We start from the raw sequence: 19,982 nt of genomic DNA on the forward strand, positions 1-19,982 counted from the left end.
TTCAACCAAAAAAAGTATGAAACACACAAAGAAACAACAAAGTATGGCACATACACAAGAGAAGAAGCCAACAATAGAAACTGACCCTAAGGAAGTCCAAATGTTGAATTATTAGGCAAAGACATTAAAATCAACTATTTTGAATATATTCAAAGAACTAAAGGAAATCATCTCTAAAGAAGTAAAGTATGAGAACAATATCTCACCAAGTAGTGAATAGCAATAGAGAAATTAAACAAAAAAAAATTTTTTTAAGAACCAAATACAAATTCTGGAGTTGAAATGTAACATAACCGAAGTGAAAAATTTACCAGAGGGACTCAACAGCAGATTTGAACTGGTGAAAAAAGAATCAATGAACTTGAAGTAGGTCAACTGAGATTATCCAGTCTAAGGAACAGAACAAAAAAGAAGTAGGAAAGATAAACAGTCTCAGAGACCTGTGGGACACCATCAAGCATAGTAATATAAATATAATGGGAGTCCCAGAAAGAGAAGAGAGAGAGAAATAGACAGGAAGACTATTTGAAGAAACAATATCTGAAAACTTTCCAAATGCCACATAAACACATACACATCTATATATCCAAGAATCTCAATGAATTCCAGGTAGAATGAACTGAAAAAAAGAAACAATACTTAGACACATCAGATTCAAACTGTTTAAGGACAGAGACAAAATCCCCAAAGCAGCAAGAGAGAACCAACTCATCTGTACAAGGGACCTTCATAAGATTAGTAGCTGATTTTTCATCAGGATCCATGGAGACCAGATGGCAGTGTAAAGATATTTGCAAAGCATTGAAATAAGACTGTCGATCAATAATTCTATATCCAGCAAAACTATCCTTCAAAAATGAAGGAAGGAGCTGGCCCCATGGCATAGCGGTTAAGTTTGGTGTGTTCCACTTTGGCGGCCAACGTTTGCAGGTTTAGATCCAGGGCGTGGACCTACACCACTCATTGGCCATACTGCGGTGGCAACCCACATATAAAGTAGGGGAGGATTGGCAAAGATGTTAGCTCAGGGCTAATCTTTCTCAGCAAAAGTAAAAAAAAAGAAGGAGAAATGAAGACATTCCCAGATAAACAAAAGTGTCCTAGCCTTGGATGATAAAATACATATTGACTCCATTCAATTAGTAGGCTGCATATGTGTATGTGGACAGGGGTGGTTTGTAAGGTGCTAGACACTTCTATTTCTTGACATGGGTGGTAGTTACACATTCATTTTGTGACAGTTCATGGAGCAATACATTCGTGTTTTGTGTACTCTTCTTTATGTATGTTTTACATTAGAGATTTAAAGAAAGAAAAAACCAGATGCTTTTTGTCTGTTCACAAACAAAATTACCACTTTATATTTCTTTAACCGCCCAAATGGAAATAATCGTAGAGTCCAAACCCAGAAACTTGGTGAAATAAAACTATTACTCTCTTCCGGGCCTTTGTTCCGGCTGTCTCTTCTGCACGGACTATTCTAATTGTCCATTTCACCCAATCCATCCCTACTCTTGCTCTAATATTCACTGTCAGGCTTTACCACACTATAAAGATCTAGCCCTGTGTCTGTCTCCCGTATTACATGTGAACACTTTAAGGGGAGGAATTTTGTCAAAATCTTCTTGGTATTCTGAATAGCACTGTGCACAGCACAGTGGAAGCATGGAATAAAGGTTTGAGGAATTCAGGCATTACTGGAATAAATGCAGAAAGCCTTCTTAACATCCTGAAAAGTTCTGGTACAGGGGCCAGCCCGGTAGTGCAGTGGTTAAGTTCGCACATTCTGCTTCGGCGGCCTGGGGTTCACTGGTTCGGATCCTGGGTGTGGACCTACGCACTGCTCGGCAAGCCATGCTGTGGCAGGTGTCCCACATATAAAGTAGAGGAAGATGGGCACGGATGTGAGCTCAGGGCCAGTCTTCCTCAGCAAAAAGAGGATTGGCGGCAGATGTTAGCTCAGGGCTAATCTTCCTCAAAAAAAATAAATAAAAATAAAAAATAAAAAGTTCTGGTAGAGCATATCATTACCAACCAAACTCAAAGGACTACCTATAAAAGTCAGTGTTAATCCTGAAGTGATGAGCAGGTTAGCATTTTTTAACACAACTAACAGTCAAACTTCAAGAACACTGCGTAAAAAGTTCTGACAAGATGAGGAAGAGAAACAGTTCACGTTTAGTGAGTCATTGCTGAGGTCTCATTATTTCACTTTCTGAGTAATATCAGAAGAGAACATATTATGATAAAAAATTTTGACAGCTCGAATCATGTCTAAATTAAGATCTTCATGATCCTTTTTCTGAAGCTCTACACAAATGGTATTAAAGCAACACAGAAAAATCCTTCGACCCATGGCAGACAGAGGAAGATCTCAACCTCAACTCACACCCTTTCTTGGGCTTCACATTGGAACCCTCTGGATGAGTTCTCTCATTTCTGAATTCACTATAGATGGTTATTTTGTCATTCACCATTTTTGTTTCAATAATGAGCAAAAGATAAAACCCACCAGTAAAAGGAAAACAGGGTGTGGCTCATAGGCAGGAGGGGAAAGTGTCTGGTTTAGAGGTCTGAAATGCCCTACAAAGGAAGTGCCCAACAAACCTGAAAGAGGAAGGCATCGCCCAGGGAATTGCTGAGGCAGAAGACAAAGTCCTTCTTGGGGTGCTCAGGCACAGCCTGCACAATGCTGTTCTCCACCCAGACGGCATGCTTGGGGATGCTGTTGTGGTCTATTCCAGACCTGCCATCACTCTCGTAGAAAAAGAGCGTACACCCTAGGGAAAAAAGAACAGGGGTCTGCATGAGTATGGCGCGCTTGTGCCACAAAAAGTTGCAGTGGAAATTATGGTTTGTGCCTTGTCACCAGGAAAGGGCTGTAAATTACAGTGTGTGCAAACCTAGGGAGTAAAGAGAAGAAGGCCACACTTGCACCGAGACCTTGGATGGGCTTAGAGAAAGGTAAAGATTCTTATATCACAGCTTCTCAACCAGACGGGACTCTTTCACGCCTGCCCTTCTTTCAGACTCTTTACTTCTGTTTTAGAGTGTTTAGAGGTGTCCTCACAGGCCGGGGGCGGTTTGCAGCTCCTTTGGCTAGCAGTGACTGGAAATAGAGTTCCACAGGCCAGAACAGCAACTAGCACTGTGTGAGGACTGTCCCAGGGGAGCCCCTCCCCAATATGTCTCACGCGATATGCTACCAGGAAATGCAATTCACTGGGTTTCTTGACTATGCCCTTGGAGAGAACAATTGAAATATTGGCTTTAGGCGTTTAAGGATAAGAAAAGAAATGATAGATTTTTAGTCTCAGCTCTTTTCCATAAAACGTTTTTCTAGAAATAGAACGTGTCCTTGTTCCCACTGAAAGAGGAAATGCATGGCACACGGATGAAGCCCTGTGGGAAGGCACCGGCCTGGTCCACACTTAATTGTACCATGAAACTCATGAGACAGTAGCAATAGAAACCTTTCATAGATTTGTGGCCAGGCGGCTTCAACACCCTCCATCGTCGCCTAAACGTGAGGCTCACGTCAATACTAATTACAACCTGAACACTTACTCTCAACTAATCAAAACCAATTCCAGAGGAAGCCTGGGCCCAACTTGATAACTCTTTCTTAACTTCATCGTAAGCCAACTCAGTCCGTTTTCAACATCTTATCACAAGCAAGGGCCACATTTCATGTGGACAGCAAAGCCCTCGAACGTACAATCTATTCACAGCTACTGTATGAATTTCCATAAAGCAAATTTGCTTATATGTGGTTAATAACGTAGAACGATGAGGATCAATGGAAAAGTCACATTAGCTCAAAGGCAATTTTTCCTAGCCGATAATATTTCACATTTGCATGTGACAGCTGCTGAATGTAGTGTCTCCAAACAGAGCTGAACACAGCATACTGGTACACAGTGCCCACCCACTTCACAATTTTTCCCTTGGCGTAGTCTAACCAAAAGCTTTGCTTTAAAGTCCTAGTGCACGGTGCTCCTGAGCTTTAGGACATTCTAACTGCTGTCACTGTCTCTGTAAGTTAGGAGTTTCAATTCTTCCTTCTATCCATTCAAATTATATTGACTTTTTTTTTAAAGATGAATTCCTATGTTTTCTGTGGAATTTATTGTTAGAAATTAAGATGTTAAGTATATAAGTATTTTTGGTAGGGTTATTTTTTTTTCAGTTTGGGGTTAAAAACTTGCATGTATACAATTTAATTCCATACCTATTGAGTAGTCTGCCCCAGCTCTATTTTTCCCATAATCCCTGTCATTTGGAAGATCTCGAGTTTTTTCAGGAACACATACATCACACTGCAGAATCATCTGTACCTCTGATTCCATGTCTTAAGCTAACATAGAGTCAGAGATAAATAGAAGAAGAAGAAAAAAAAGGAAACAATAGGCTGTTTTCCTCCAAATCAGAGGTTCTCGATTTGGGGTAATTTTGCCCCCCAGGGTACATTTGGCAAAGCCTGGAGATACTTTCGGTTGTCACAACTTGGGGGCAGGAGAACGGGGGGAAGTGCTACTGGCATCTGGTGGGTAGTGGACAGGAATGCTGCTCAACATCCTGCACTGTCCATGATAGCCCCCACAACAAAGAATCACCTGGAAAACGTCAATAGTGTCCCTGTTGAGAAACCCTGCTCTAAATAATCTTTAGGGCTAATGCTACACTAATGATGAGCAGATCCTTGACAGAAAAAGAGCAGGACAACTTTCTCATAGTTGAGAATAGAGAATGATGCCTGTGGATAACGAGTAGGGGACAGTCACAAATCCTGGTATGTGCACACATTGAACATGTTATGGTCTTCCCAAATTGCTGCTTTTATCATTTTTCCACCTCGGTTTACAATCACCCACAACAGCAGGTGGTTAAAGTCGGTTTTTACTCAATTATCTACTTGTTCCAATTTTAAGATTAACATGAAAAAGCAGATCTTGGAACCACACGCTCCCGGATAATGGTCTGTTTACCTTCATCTTCAGTTGAACGTAATCTGTATGCTCTTCTGCTGTCGGTGAAGACACTCCAGAGACTAATTCAAAATGAAATCTTTCTTTTTAATTAATTATTCCGTCGAAAGTGAAAAAGTCTTTGGAGAAACCTCTGCCCTGCAGTTCCCAGGTGCTCTGCTTTTTAATTCTCAATATCCAAGGGTTGCTAAGAAAAAGTCAGCAGCCACTCTTGCCTTTGAGTGGCAAGGACAAGCCCTGAGTATGTCAATATATAATTGGAGCCTGTCAGGATTCTGAAGAGAAGGACTCAGTGGCTCTGTGTTCTGGGCTCAGATCCTGACAGACTGTGTCACTCAGATCTGGGTCACCAAGAATGTGAAGGCTCCCTCCTCCAATGGGCTCATGAGCTGTGCTCCTCAATGCCTATATCCTCACTTCTTGTATCATTTACTCTCCAGGGAATGACAGAAACAAAAAAAAAAACCCTCTTCCATGTCCCAAGTAATTATTTTCATTCTATGCCACCAACATTGCTGTTCTCAAATTTAGTGTAAGAATCACCTGGAAAGCATGCTGAAACCACAAATTCAGGGCTTGTCATGGGCTGAATTATATCCCCTCAAATTCCTATGTTGAAGTCCTAACCCAGCACCTCAGAATGTGGCTGTATTTGGAGGTAGGGTCTTTAAAGAGGTAATTAAGGTAAAAGGAGGTCATATGGCTGGGCCCTAACCCAATGTGACCGTTGTCCTTATACAAAGGGGGAATTTGGGCATAGACGGGGTTCAAGAGGGGAGACCGTGTGAAGATCCCGGAAGAAGACAGCTGTCTACAAGACCAGGAGAGAGGCCTCAGGAGAAACCGAATCTGCTGACACCTTGATCTCAGACTTCCAGGCTCCAGGAGTGTGAGAAAATCACTTTCTTTTGTTTAATCCACCCTAGTCTGTGGTACTTCATTAGAGCAGCCCCAGCAAACTAATAAAAGGCCCCACCTCCAAACGCTGAGATTCAGCAGGTACGGTACAACTCGGAAAGTACCTCAGGTCACTGTGATGCTGGTGGTCTTCTGACCATGTTGTTAAAAACTCAGCACTAGTTAATAAAATGAATCATAAGACAGGCTGATAAAGGGAGCAGAGGCTGCAGTGTCCAGTGGTGTGTACATTTGGGGGAGAAGCAGGAGGTAGAAGAAGGGGTTTTCTCCTTTCATCTCATCTCAGCGCCCCTCCCCCAGCAGAGCAGCTGGCATGATCCAGGCCCCCTCAGACATGACCCTACTGTCCAACCTCCAAATTAAACCAAGGCCGTTCACATATGAGAAAGAATAGTAGTCATTCTCTAAAATGCTCCCATTGGATGAAGACCTGTGTTTCACAAGCAGAACCACTACATCAAATAATAGTCTTTTCCCAATTCATGCTGGAAACAAAAACCAAAGTGTGTGTGTGTGTGTATGTGTGTAAACCAAAGTGCGTGTAAATTGATAGGATATTCTCAAATGAAACGTTCTGATTTTACATCTGTGTTCAAAATTTACTATATACTTTATATACATATACTATAATATGCTATTTGATGTAACATAAAAAATAAAATTTAAAGTTTAATATCAATATTTCACACACTTTTCCACAGAAAATACTATGATTGTCAGAATTGCACATTTTGTTCAAACTTCAAAACCACTAAGGCAGACTTTCAGAATGAGAAAAGGATGCGAGAAAAAACTAGATTCTTGGAGCCAGTCCAGTGGCATAGTGGTTAAGTTCATGTGCTCCACTTCAGCAGCCTGGGGTTCACAGATTCAGATCCTGGGCACAGACCTACATACCACTCGTCAAGCCATGCTGTGGCAGTGTCCCACATATAAAATAGAAGAAGACTGGCACAGATGTTAGCTCGTGACAATCTTCCCCAAGCAAAAAGAGAAAGATTGGCAACAGATGTTAACTCAGGGCCAATCTTCCTCACCAAAAAAAAAGAAAGAAAGAAAGAAAAAAAAGAAAAAACTATACTCTTCCTAAGATATTCTTGGAAGCAAGCAATGAGATAGAGTAATGAGGTGGCATAACCCAGCAAGTCTAAAATCTGGACATGAAGAGAAAGACAGCGTCCCAACCTAAAAAAACAGCAACATGAGACACAGGCCACATGGCAGTAGGTGAAGCTGTCCTGCACTGGATGACAAGAGAAGAGAGTCCTCTTGGGGACAGATGGTGCTCCCCAATCAGGATCCTCCCTTCTTCCCCAGTCTTACAACACCCAGTACTCAGCTGGACCCAGGAGTAAAGCAGCTATTCTGTGTTCCTTGCAGCCAGGGATGGCTCATGTCTGGCCAACGGGATGGAAGCAGAAGTGATGCAGGCAACTTCCCGGTAGTCCCCTCAGTGCAGAGGGGTACACCCTCCACTTCCGCATTTTCCCGCTGGCATGTGGACCTGGTGGTGAGCTATCTTGACCATACAGACTAAGATAATGCTCTAGGAATAGTTGAGCAACCAGACAGAAGGAGCCCAGGCCCCTCAGTGACTCCATAAGAAAGTCACCACATCAACCTTAGATGGTCTACCTTCGGTAGGTAGAAGGGAAATAAAGTTCTCTCTTGCTTAAGGCACTGTCATTGTGGGCCTCTGTGACACGCAGCAAAATGTATATTCTAATCTCCATGCTCCCTTCCTGTTTCACCAGGCATTGAAGAACAGCTGGTACCACGAGTAAAGGGGCCCACCCAAACCCCACTTGTCCCTCAGGGGTTGACATGCGCATGACGGCGCAGAGCTCTAGGCTGTTCCCTGCCTCTAGAATTGGATGTTTCCACATCAACCAGTCAGTGAAATCCAGGATCAAACGGTCTAGTGTGTGCACCACACCCGGATAGCCCAGACTCCTTCCTCCTGTGTCCATCCTTCACGCTGGTTCACTGTCTCACCTCTCCTGCCATGTACTAACCCTGCTTCAGATCTAGCTTCCGACAAAAAATCAAAGTGGGCTTGAGAAGCGTTTTTCTCTTTGAGATACAGAGCTCACAAATGTGCTACAATTTCTACACTACCAAGACATGTGCAGACAGGTGCAAGAACATATGTACATAATTCAAAAATGTGCCTAAAATGACGATGAATAGCAACATATAAAAGTATGATGCTTATTAATGAAAAGAAAATCCAGTGATATATACACATGTGTGTATATATCTACACAGCCTCAAATATACAAAGTGTGACTATAAAATAGCGACTGACTTTTTCACAAACATATGATGGCTTAGACATTCCATTAAGCTTTAAGGTGAACCCTATGAAATTAGTGATACTCCTTTTTTACCCAAAAGCAGGGACAATTTTATAGGATTCAAACTAGTGATTTTCTCTCTAAAACAGTCACTTCGGGAGGCATGCTTTTTTTGAATGATTCCAAAAAAAGTTTTTGGAGCTCACTCTTGGAAATTGTTATCAGAACCAGCTGTATATGTGAGAAACCTAGACAGGAGAAGATCTTCCAGCTTAACTGTGAAAAAAGTAAAGAAAATAAAACAACTTCGGTGGGGAGAGGGGAGTGGGGAGTCGCTAATCAAGGGATATACAGCTTCAGTTAAGGAAGATGATTAAGTTCTAGAGATCGGGGGTACACACTGTCCTTAGAGTCAACAACACTGAAATACACACTTAAAAATGTGTTAAGAAGGTAGATCTCATGTTAAGTATTTTTGTCATAATAAAATAAATTTTTTTAAATGAGTATAAAATAAAAACTCAATCTGATTAAAAATCATCACTTGCCCAGGAACACTACAGAGCACAGGGTGCACAGAGACGGAGGAAGGGTGTGCTCTCTCTTACCTTTCAAGGACACCCAGTAGTGCTTCCACTTCCTCCGGGTAGCCGACTCCACCTTCTTGTTCTTCTTGTGCACCAGGAAGTTCTTGACGGCCAGGGCACCGGCCTTGCGCACCGTGCCTTGCGCAGCCGTGAGCAGGATGTCCGACTGGCCGGGGGAGCTCAGGGTGCCGCTGCTCTGCTCGTCGCTGTGCGCTGAGCCGGCCTCCTCCAGGCTCTCGCTGTTGGTGGTGCTCATTTCCAGCTCCCGCCGAAAATTCTCGTACACGCCCTGGCGGGCGGCATCCCCAGTCGAGCTGCTGCCACTGTCGCTGCCCACAAAGGCGCGGCCAGCGGGGGGCGAGTAGCTGGAGTTGGTGGCATTGGATCGCCTGGACAGGAGGTCAGTGTCAGTGGTGGCCCCTTCGATCCCACTGTCCACAAACTCACTGCCCTCGCCTGCGTTAACATCCTTGGGAGCCGAAAAGAGAGAAAAGAAGACATACATCATGCAGAGAAGTAACCCAGAGCTCCCGTCGGTCCAGCCGGGGGCTATGTAGCTGCAGGACACCCGCAGAGCATCACTGCTCCCAACCTCCTGGCCCAATTATTCCTCAACCCCAGGACCCACACAAACCCAGGCGGCTCAGGAAAACCATTAAGCCGCCCCAGTGTGATTTCCAACAATTCAGAATGTTCAAGAAATATCAAAGAAAAAAAGAACACTTCAGAGCTTATCATTTATCTGACTTGGGTAATTAGCTAATTGGCAAATCAGCTATTGAGATCCCCCCACCACCGCACTGGGAGAGCTCAGTGCTCTCACCCTCATCCGGCTGCCTGGAACTCGGGGAAATTCTGCAGGCTGATGAGTTAGTTGTTCCGGAGGTAGGAGGTTAAAATGGATAATAAGGTCTTTACAGCTGATACCTTTATTTTTTTCTTTTTTAAATAAAGGGCCTGGTTAGGAGACTGTTTTACTATGTAGCAACTGAAAAGATAACTTTCGCACCACCTTGCCCACTCACCCAGCAAGCACCCACATCCCAGGAGCACCCAAGAGTTCTCATGCTCTAATCAGCTTCGTTTCTCTCTCGAAAACAAGCAGCCTCTCACTCCGCATGGAGCTAAATAAGTCTGTGGGGCCCACAACTCCAACGCAGGCTCTCCAATTACCTCGCCCTTTCAAAGCCAGGATGCTAGGAGCCCGAAGCAAGCTACTCACTGCCCCTGGGCCAAGTGACAGCTTGGGGCAACTGCCAAGATGCTGGGGGTATCAATTCTCAGTTTTAAAACATTTGGAACTTCCAAAGCACGGCCCCTGCTCTCAAGCTGAATGTTTCCAGAATACAGACAGGTCTGGTCTTAAATCCAAATCTTAATTGCTCTGAAGTGCTACAGGCATTTCCATAAACAATAATTAAATAATGGGAGCAATCAAAGGGAGGATAATGACAGCAGTATTGGACAGGACGGCTCAACAGTCTTACGGATAAGAAATCAGACTGATATTTCTCAAAGGAAGAGAATGGGAACTTGAGTCTGGCATGGAAGAGATGGCAAAGAAATATATGGTTTGGGGGTTTAACCATTTTTTGAGCCTTCAGTCTAATAACTAATTATGTTCCAAAAATGTAAAAACTAACAGAGTATTCTAAATTGCGAAAAAAATTAATGCTTTGGGCTCAAATCTTTGCTGAGGTAATGGGGCAGAATGAACGAAGCCACAAACTAATGTCTTGCACAAGGCCAGGACAGGTGCTGTGTCCACATCTCTAAACATCTCAATCAATTCTAACTTAAGGACCTCAAAGTTCATGGGCATCAGGAACGGATACTAAGTGAGCAACAAAAAGATGGGTAGAGCCAAACACAAAAACAAGCAAGAGGAGACACAGAAAGACAAATACTGCATGATTCACCCATGTGTGGAATCTAAAAATGTCGAACGCATAGAACTAGAGTGTAGAATGGTGGTGGCCAGAGGCTGGGGGCTGGGGAAATGGGTTGGTGTTGATTGAGGGGGTACAAACTTTCATGATATGATTAATAAGTTCTGCGAATCTGATGTACAGCATGGTGTCTATAGTTAATCATACTGTATTGTGTACTTGAAATATGCTACGAGAGTAAATCTTAAGTGTTCTCACCACACACACACAAGAAAGGTAATTATGCAAGGTGATGGATGTGTTAATTAACTTGATTGTGGTGATCATTTCACAATGTATACATGTATTAAATCACCACACTGTACACCTTGAAAAAAAAACCCAAGGAGAACAGTCTGCAAAGAGTGGAAAAAGAGTAACAATACCATGGAGAAACCTGGCAAATACTACCTCAGCCAGGTGCTCAACTGGGAGTGGGAGGTATGAAAACCTTCTAGACTATCTAAAATGTTCTAAAAAAAGAAATAACAAAAACAAGGAGGAGGGAAGGGGAGGAGACAGTAGCAGGAAGTAGTTAAGAAAGCTTCTAAGGACCAACTACATTTCCAAAGGAGTTTAAACCCCTGGGATTTAGAGGGACTTAAGGGGGACAAAGAAACCACAGATGCAGCTCAGATGCCGACCCCTGTGACTGCTGCTCCCATCACTTTGTCATCTGCTGTCCTGCCTATTACCTGCCTGCCATTGACAGTCAGGAAGAACCCAGATCCAGTGAGTAAGAATCCTCTATACAAACAGGAAAACACTGTTATCAACCCACATCTCTCCCTGGCAAGGACATTTAGTATATGCTTCCCTTTTTATATAAGACAATAAGTAAATTTGACCATCATTGATTATTCAAGACATCCATCAGTAGTGGCAGATGAGTTTGTGAATTTCTCATTTTCATTTTCATGTTTCCTGTCCTTCTCTGGAAGAACTGAAGGAATCAGCTATAAGCTGTCCTCTAAACGGCAAAGAGGTGAGATGCTCCTCTGTAAGACAGAGAAAGATAAGCTGCACAGGTAACCTCCCTAGTCCGTAGGAGAAAGACTTCAGAACAAAGGAGAGATCTGACTTGAAGCATCTTGTAAGTCCCAGAGCTCCAGGAAGCCCGCAAAGCCATTCTCTTGTTGAATAGATGAGGATGCTGGAGCTCAGAAAGTCACAGGCCTGGCTAGTGGCAGACTGGAGGTTGGAACCCATGCTTCCAACTACCTTTTCCACTATCACATGGCAGCCCCATCACTCAGCTGCAGGCAGCCCCTGACCCGATTCTGTCTAAATAGTCGACTCCATGCCTTCCCCTTGGTTTGCCAACATTGCGCCTTCTAGGTTTTCCCAGCAAAAGCTGAGTGACTGTTCATCTCTTTGCCTTGACTTGCCCGGAAAAGAGCTCAAACCTCAAAGTGGTAGGAAGGGGGAGGAGGAGATAAAAGAAAATAAGAGAAACAGAAGCAGAGACCTGATAAACAAACTCTCAAGAGCATGTCTCTTAATAGTCTACTACATTCCCACAAGCCATTTAACCCCCTACAAAATGCCCTGAGGTCTCCACTGAAACTAAGAGTTAAGGCCTCCAGAGACACTCACCTCTTTGTCAGACCTGAACATCTGCTCATACCAACTGATGCTGTAACCTTGCCATGGCCCAGGCTGTGTATGTTCAACCCTGGGATAGCCACTAAGCTGAGCAAAGAAGTGATTACTCCAGGTAAGAGGCCTGCTGGGCGCAGCTGAGCCTGCATACTTTTGGAGCACACAACCCAGTGTAACTGCTGGGGAATGCTCTCAACCTGTGATCCAGGCTGACTCCACCTTGTCTCCACAAGTGGTTAAGCAGGCTCAGTGGTACCCATCCCCCCAGTGTATGTGACCCAGCCTGTTGGGAAACATGCCGGCTGCCCAGACCCAGCCCTTACTTGGTCAAGAAGCTTGGGATGTCCCAAATACCCAGAAGCCCATGCTCTAGCATCATGGGAAATGATGACTACCCAGTCAGAGGCACTACTCAACACCCAAATGGTCAATGAGGGCTCCACCTCCCATTCACCAGCCATCTCCAACTTTAGTGTGGGAAAGAATCATCTCTAGTAGAGCTGTACTACCCAGATGCCTAAACACCATACAAGAAGTACCAGTTTATAGGTCTCAGAATCTCTAGTACAGACCAAAGCCAGATACTCTGATGTAGGGGCTGTAGGTTCACACTTTAAAAGACACCAGCCACCGCCCTGAGGCTGCATCCCAAATGCCCATCATTCGCAGATGTCAGGATGCATATCACTCTCATGTGGTTTCCAACAGCTCAGAAGAAAGGCGGCTCCACCATGATGGCAACATTCCTAGTGGTCATCTTACTCCTACAACTTCAGTCTCAAGGACACTTTATACCTGAGAAACCCCATTCTCCCCAAACTCAGAAGCCCCCGAGAACCTCCCCACTCTTCCAGCACCAAGGAAGATAGAAGACTGACCCAGGGAAGAGCCCCATGGGAGTCTCGGCAGTCTCTATAGCAAATACAAGGTATCTTCCTTCTTATCTAGTTCGATGTCTTAGTACCTGATTGGTCCTAGAATATTTAATCAAATATTGACTTTTAATCCAAAGTCAGAGGAGTTCAACGGAAATAGTAAGAGCCTAGCTAGACAGAGAAATAACACCCAACATGGTGCACGATCCATTCAGAGATTTCCTGAAAACAGCTCAGAATAAACTCTCCATGTTAGAAACACTCCATTGAAGAGGCTTCCGATTATAAACAACGTTCGTGGGGTATGGAGACTCTTCAATTCTGCTCTCCCAGGACAAATTCTCCCAAGCCAGATGTTTTTAGAGCACTAACCAGTTTCCATTCCATTGGCAGTTCCCCAAAATGAATGTAAGCACTTCCCTATTGGACGCACAAGTGGCCAGCTGTAGCCCAAAACATTCAACAGCTGCTAGGCAAGAGTTTTCTTAGTCATTTTAGCTGGGCAACAAATGCTTAAATGAGCCAGGGTACCAAGACGGAGGAGGCAAGGGGCAAATTCAAAGCCTGTTTTCACTGCCTTGACATCTAGAGGGCCACGCAGCATGAATGTGGGTTAATGACACATTACGGCAAGACTCAAGTTTTTTCCATGAGGACTTACAAATACTCTAGGAAACAGGTTTTCTGTGTTAATGATGGGTGAACACAATTTCTGAAAAGGTAATTAGCCACAAAGGTCAAGGGCCTTGGGACAATTCAAGGACCAGTAGGCTCAACTGGCCACTTGAAGTCATAAACTGAATGCAATTGGAAACTCTTTTCTTGGTTACGTTAATTTCCCTGAAGAATCCAACTTAGCTTTAATACACCTGTATTGGGAAGCTAAATACAGTGGAGGAGAGTTCATTGAATTTCAGTGGGGTGAGGAAATTTTGACCTGCAGAAGGCTTGAATTAGAACAATTTCCGCCTTATTAAATTCTAAAATAGTCTTCCTCTGCTTTATCATCTTCTTATCCCCAAAAATGTAAGTACTCTCCTCCCACACAGATGCACACACAGGCACACTGTCTTTGGTTCCCAGTGTTCTCTCCTTGGCGTACTCAGTGTACTCTTGACATACTTTCCCTTGGTAATCTCAGTATAGCAAATATCAATTCTAGGCGAGTTACTTTGAACCAATCTGTGCCTCGGTTTCCTCATCTGTATAATGGGGATAGCGATAGTATCTACTTTGCAAGACACTTTGTAAGATGCTGCGAGATTGAGTTAACAAGTTTCTAGAACTGTGCCCAGTGCATAGGACCTACTCAAGAGCGTCAACTATAATTACTGTCATTTGCATCTTCAGCCTTACTTACATCTCAGCCCAAAGAGAGAAGGCACTGTCTGACCTCACTTACTAGCTTCCTGCACTAACATGGAAGAAAGATCATTGCTCAGGAACTTGGGAAAAACAAGGTCTCATGGGAAAAACAGATAGGCAGATCAAGGTTGGTACGAGCCTACAAAATCTCTCTTAATTATTTTCACATTCACAAAACAGCGCAAAGTTTGTAAATTCTATTCCTGGGCCTCCCACTATTAGCTCCTTTATACATGTCCCAGCTCTAAAAACCAATTCTAGACCAGTTCTAAAACCCAGCTCTATTTCCCTCTTCTTCCTTTCCTGAGGCAAAATCTCCACGCTCTTTTATGTTTCCAGCACCCATTCCCTTCTTCTCTAATGATTCCCAATGGGAAGTGACTCAAAATTTCTCTCAATTACAACTACCGGAACCCAAGTTCTTACTGTTGCTAAAAAGAGACTCAGAAGTAAGTTGGCAAATGCTTGAAAGTTGCTTCAGGTAACTCCAGATGGGAGAGTGCTTTGTGTCTAAGTTAATGAACCATCTTCTCTCCTTTCATCTGTTTTTCTCTGTAGGCGCCTCAGACCTCACAGTCACCCCACTCCCCCTCACTACCTCAGGGTATATGACCCAGTCCCTTTTCCTTTCCCAGCACCACATCCCTGGTTCAGCAACAAGCTCTCTCCTCTAACCATCTTCCTTCCGTCAATCCATCTTGTACACCACTGCTGAGCATCCCAGAAACGATGTGAAGGGCTTCTCAGACTGTCATTCAAGGTCCTCCACAAATGTCCAGCCTTAGCCTTTGGGCTTTGGCTGTACCTACCAACAAGGAAACTGAAGAACTCATTCCAATGAATGCTCCCAATGGCCTTGCTTCCAGGAATACTTATTCTTCAAGGTTCAGCTCACGCCCCTCCTCTCCACAGTTGGAAGCCGTCTCTCTCTCCCCTCCAATCACCATGCTAAGTTGTCTGCAGCATCTCCTTTCCTCTGCCCCAACTCCACTCCACCCCGCTTGGCCTCTTTAGTCCTCCTGAACCACACAGGGCATGCTCCCACCTTAAAAATCAACAGCCAACTCTCCCCTCTCCTTCAAGTCCCTACCCAAGCCTGCCGTCTCAAGGGGACTGACCTGCTCACCTGATCTGAAATTGTCACCCCCATTACCTGGTCTTCCTCACCTTGCTCTATCTTTTTCCCCTAGCATGCCATGTATTTATTATGCTAATTGTTTCCTGCAGACATCCCCCATTTCACCCCAACTAGTTCCATGAGCTCAGGGATCTATTCTCATTGACTGATTCCAAGTGCCAAGAAAAGCACCTGGCATGGGGCAGGCACTTCGAAAGAAAAAGATCGTTGAATGAATTAACTGCTGTTCATTTTCCACTATAATCTCAAAACAAGGACAACAGTTTCTCACGGAATACATTTTAGTTTGACTTACAGTTTAGTCATTTCCAGGTTCAGCTCACACTCAACTATAATTGAGGTGACAAATTAGTCCTAACTGTCAAGCTTAACTCTGCAATCTTCAAGACATCCAGTTTTATCATGTCTTTCATGATACAAACCAGAGTTCACTTAAAATTTTTCTCTTTAATTTTTTTAAAAGAAGAGAAAGTAGAAAAGACATCTTGGGCTGTTTCATGGCCCAAACTAGATAGTCTTGTCAACAACTGGACCAAAGGAAAATGGGCCCAAATGACGGAGTGAAAAACCTATTGGATGTTCTTAAGTTCTGCCCTGGGCTCTGTGGAGACCCTCTCAGGGCTTCATGACAGGCTGGCTGGGAGGGCTCAGCCCTTCTTCCTCCTCAGCTACGCTAGGAAACCAGCCGTTACACATCATTGTATGACCCAAGTCACGTGGAGGACACAGAGTTTCCTCTCCATGTACTAAACTAAGAATGTGATTTTCAAAGTCCTGAACTTCCCCAGCCTATATTAGCACAAATGAGCAGCTCTCAAAGCGTGGACCAGGGGCCCCTGGATAATTTCAAGGAGTCCCTAAGGCCCTCCCTTTTCCAACTATCTGTGCAAGGCCAGATTTTCCTCCAGTCGTCCAACCAAAACAACATATCGCAAGAGAGTGAGTGCAGAAGCAGATATGAGACCCTAGTGTCTCCTGGTAAGCCAGGAATTGGAGAGATTTGCAAAAACACAAAACAATGCCTCTCTTCTCGCTAATTGTTTTTTTTTTAAAGATTGGCACCTGAGCTAACAACTGTTGCCAATATTTTCTTTTTTTTCCTGCTTTATTTTCCCAACCCCCCCTCCCCCCTCCCCCCTCCCCCCTCCCCCCCCCCCCGTACATAGTTGTATATCTTAGTTGCAGGTCCTTCTAGTTGTGGAATATGGGACACCGCATCAACGTGGCCTGACGAGCGGTGTCATGTCCGTGCCCAGGATCCGAACCCTGGGCCGCCGCAGCGGAGCGCGCGAACTTAACCACTCGGCCACGGAGCCAGCCCCACTTCTCGCTAATTTTTATTTTAGAAAATAAAAGTTTTTAACTGTTTTTTTTATGGGAACGTGTAATGGTTTGTTGCATTATTTCAAAATGAGTTAACAAGTATTTTTCACATTTCTGTTTCAATTTCTAATGTGAGAAATATGTGTAGATATAACCAACGTGAACAGAAGCCCTTTGGAGTCTGCAGTACTTTTTAAGAGTATTAAGGGGTTTGAGAACTGCTGACATAAGCCATCCATCGACTACCTACTCGTCCTCCGTCTCCCAAAAGATCTTGGCAACGAGATGGATATTCCTGTTGAATAATGGATGGGCTTGTTTTCAAAATAAATATCTCATTGCTTAACTTCCATGCCAGAAAAAGAAAGATCAAGAGGAAAGCAAAAAGAACCATCAAACAAGAGACAAAAAAGAAAGGAAGAGAGGGTTTTTTAAAAATAGACTTCATAAGAAAATATTCTGTTTCATGAAGAATTAACCTAAGGTTCTTAACCGGAAGCTTCTAGATGCACTTTGGAGGACCCAGGGATCCCCTGAAATTATATGCAGAAGGGTGGTCCGTGTGTTTTTCTCCCAATTTTTCATTCGATCCTCAAAGGAGTCTGTGACCGAAGGTTATGAATCACTTGGATGTTGATGTCAATTTTCAGCTTGGGGAAATACTTGTCTTGAGCCTTTTAGGTTAAGTTGTAAAACAAAGCAAAATTTTAAAAAGCAACACAATTTTGCACGGAACTCAAGATCATCTTCTGCTAATGTTGTACCCTTCATCTTGTCGAAATCACACCAACCCTACTACTTGCCTATCCAAGCAGGAAAGCATCAGGGATGGCTCCTTCCACAGTCACCTTGGTCACCACTTTTGGTTACCAGTGATTCCGGCTACAGTTGTGAGCAGTTACTATGTTCTTTTCAGCCAACCACCCTCTTTTGCTTCTGTGCCAGAATTGTGGGGTTTGATCTTAAAATCTGAGGACACATGAGTTGAAACCTGTTCGAGCATGAGGAGGTAGCGTGGTGTGGGGGGTAGGCTTCTGAAGAGCAACCCCGATCAGTGAGTCAGAAGACCTGGGTTTTAATCTAATTGTGAGACCTTGTCACCTAATCTCTTTAGGTCCACTTCCTCCCCTGAAAAGCGATGGGGCTGGATAGAGAGATGATCTGTGAGTTGGGACTCAAAATCAGGCTGAAATGAATCCTTGACAGTGGCCCACAAGGACTGGGGGCTCTGCCCACTCCACGCTATGGCGTGAAGAACTTCTGGGAATGCTGAGGTGTCAGAAACCGGACAAAAACACAAACCTAATCACCAGCGTCACATCTCCACACGGCGCTCAGAGAAGGGACCTCCTTGCTGCTCTCCCAAGGCTGCAGCTCCTTCAGACTTTCTCAGCACAGATGCTCACATTCTTTCATCTCTTAAGCAGATGAATGAAGCTCTCTCCTCAAAGTTATGCGCAATGGCTCCCAGCCAACGCTTCCCTTTGAAACACAGAACCTGGCTAAAAGATGCTCCATCAAAGGGCAGTTTTCTTTCTCCACCTCACCCGCTGAAAGTCTCAGAGACACAGGAGAGCTGAACTCTAGAATACGAAGCCAAACTTTACCATCACAGCTAATAACCATCATTTACCGAGCATCTATTATGTGCAAGAAACGATGCCAGCAGTTTGACATGAGTTCCCACGTGGAACCCTCACATGAGCCTCATTTAAGAGGCACTGGGATCAACCTAGGCTATATAACCAACAGGTAACAGGGCTCAAGACGTTAACTCAGATCTGCTGGACTTCAGACCCTCTTGTGTGCATGACACCAGGCTGCCTCCTCGTCTGTCCATTGACCAGGGGAATACCAAGAAAGTCAAGTTCAGGCCAAAAGCCCATGAGGTATCAATTAAATCAAGGGACAATCTACTCTCTATTTCTACAGAAATCAATACAAAGAAACTGCTTTAAGTAGTACGGGTAACCCTCCCAACAAATGAATACAAGACTGACTCGCATGAAAACTTTTTTCTGCACGGTACACACACATACACGCTACTACTTTGAATTAAATATCCCGTCAGCACTTACTGTGTGGCAGACACATATGTGTCACTTTTTAAAGGCTAAATGTGAACTCCAGTGCCTTCGTGTTTCAGTAACATGTCTAACTCCTGAACAAATACAAAAACAGGAAGAATGGTCAAAAAACTCTTTTTTGATCATTTTCAAATAAAAAGAAGTCGTTCACATTTCAGATAAAATGTACTTTCTCCCAGGCTTAGAGGCAATGCTCTTGGGCCAAATGTCTGCCAGGAACTCTTTTCCGAGGAGTAAAACTGCTGACAGAATGATTACAGATTCAACTGCATCACCAGAGCAGACGAGGAGACTTAACATCTAGGATCCAAGCTTGCTGAAGAGGTCCCCTGGGTCAGAAACTTTTACCAACAAAAAAAGAACTCTTTTCAAGGAAACGTCCACACCCACTGCCTCTTAAAATACACAGTTTGGAACATAGTGGGTTCTCAAGAAATCGCGTTGGATGAACACGCCGAACTTAGACTAGGAAGCGTGGGTGGACGGGTAGTGTTGTGCATAATTCTGGGGTTTGTTTCAAGTCATTAAAGATCCTCATTCAAAAGATAAAGTCAAATACGAAAATAATAGTTCTGTTCATTTTATAGACTCTGCAAAAGGCTTCCATGCACGGTATCCCATTGGGCTCTCCTAATGGCCCTGTCGGAGGCTGGTGTCACTCACCCTGGAGAGAGAAGGAGCCTGTGCCACAAACAAGATGGAGTGACTTGCCCAAGGTCACTGGTCAGTAAGGAGTGAGCCAGGATGCAAACATACTTCTTAGGATTCCTAGTCTGTTGCACTTTGCGTTACATTAAGTTGCCTAAGCAGTGACTTTATGAGACATCACATTTAGATGATCTCACTTCTATATATTAACAATTTTAGATGGCGA

The 19,982-nt window shown here is 43.8% G+C and overlaps 1 protein-coding gene across 14 annotated transcripts in view; it reads right to left on the minus strand.

Annotated features, from left to right (window-relative positions):
• Positions 1–19,982, minus strand: part of TIAM1 (TIAM Rac1 associated GEF 1) — a 352,305-nt gene that overhangs the window by 104,076 nt on the left and 228,247 nt on the right. For all 14 annotated transcript variants that reach the window (XM_070597276.1, XM_070597269.1, XM_070597274.1 and 11 more), the window contains 2 exons: positions 8,812–9,259; positions 2,608–2,780 (listed from right to left, as the gene is read on the minus strand). In XM_070597276.1, coding sequence (XP_070453377.1) covers positions 2,608–2,780; positions 8,812–9,259 — 621 coding nt within the window. The remainder of the gene's footprint in view (positions 1–2,607; positions 2,781–8,811; positions 9,260–19,982) is intronic.

The sequence above is a fragment of the Equus przewalskii genome, chromosome 27 (genome assembly GCF_037783145.1).
Source record: "Equus przewalskii isolate Varuska chromosome 27, EquPr2, whole genome shotgun sequence".
NCBI classification, from domain to species: Eukaryota; Metazoa; Chordata; class Mammalia; order Perissodactyla; family Equidae; genus Equus; species Equus przewalskii.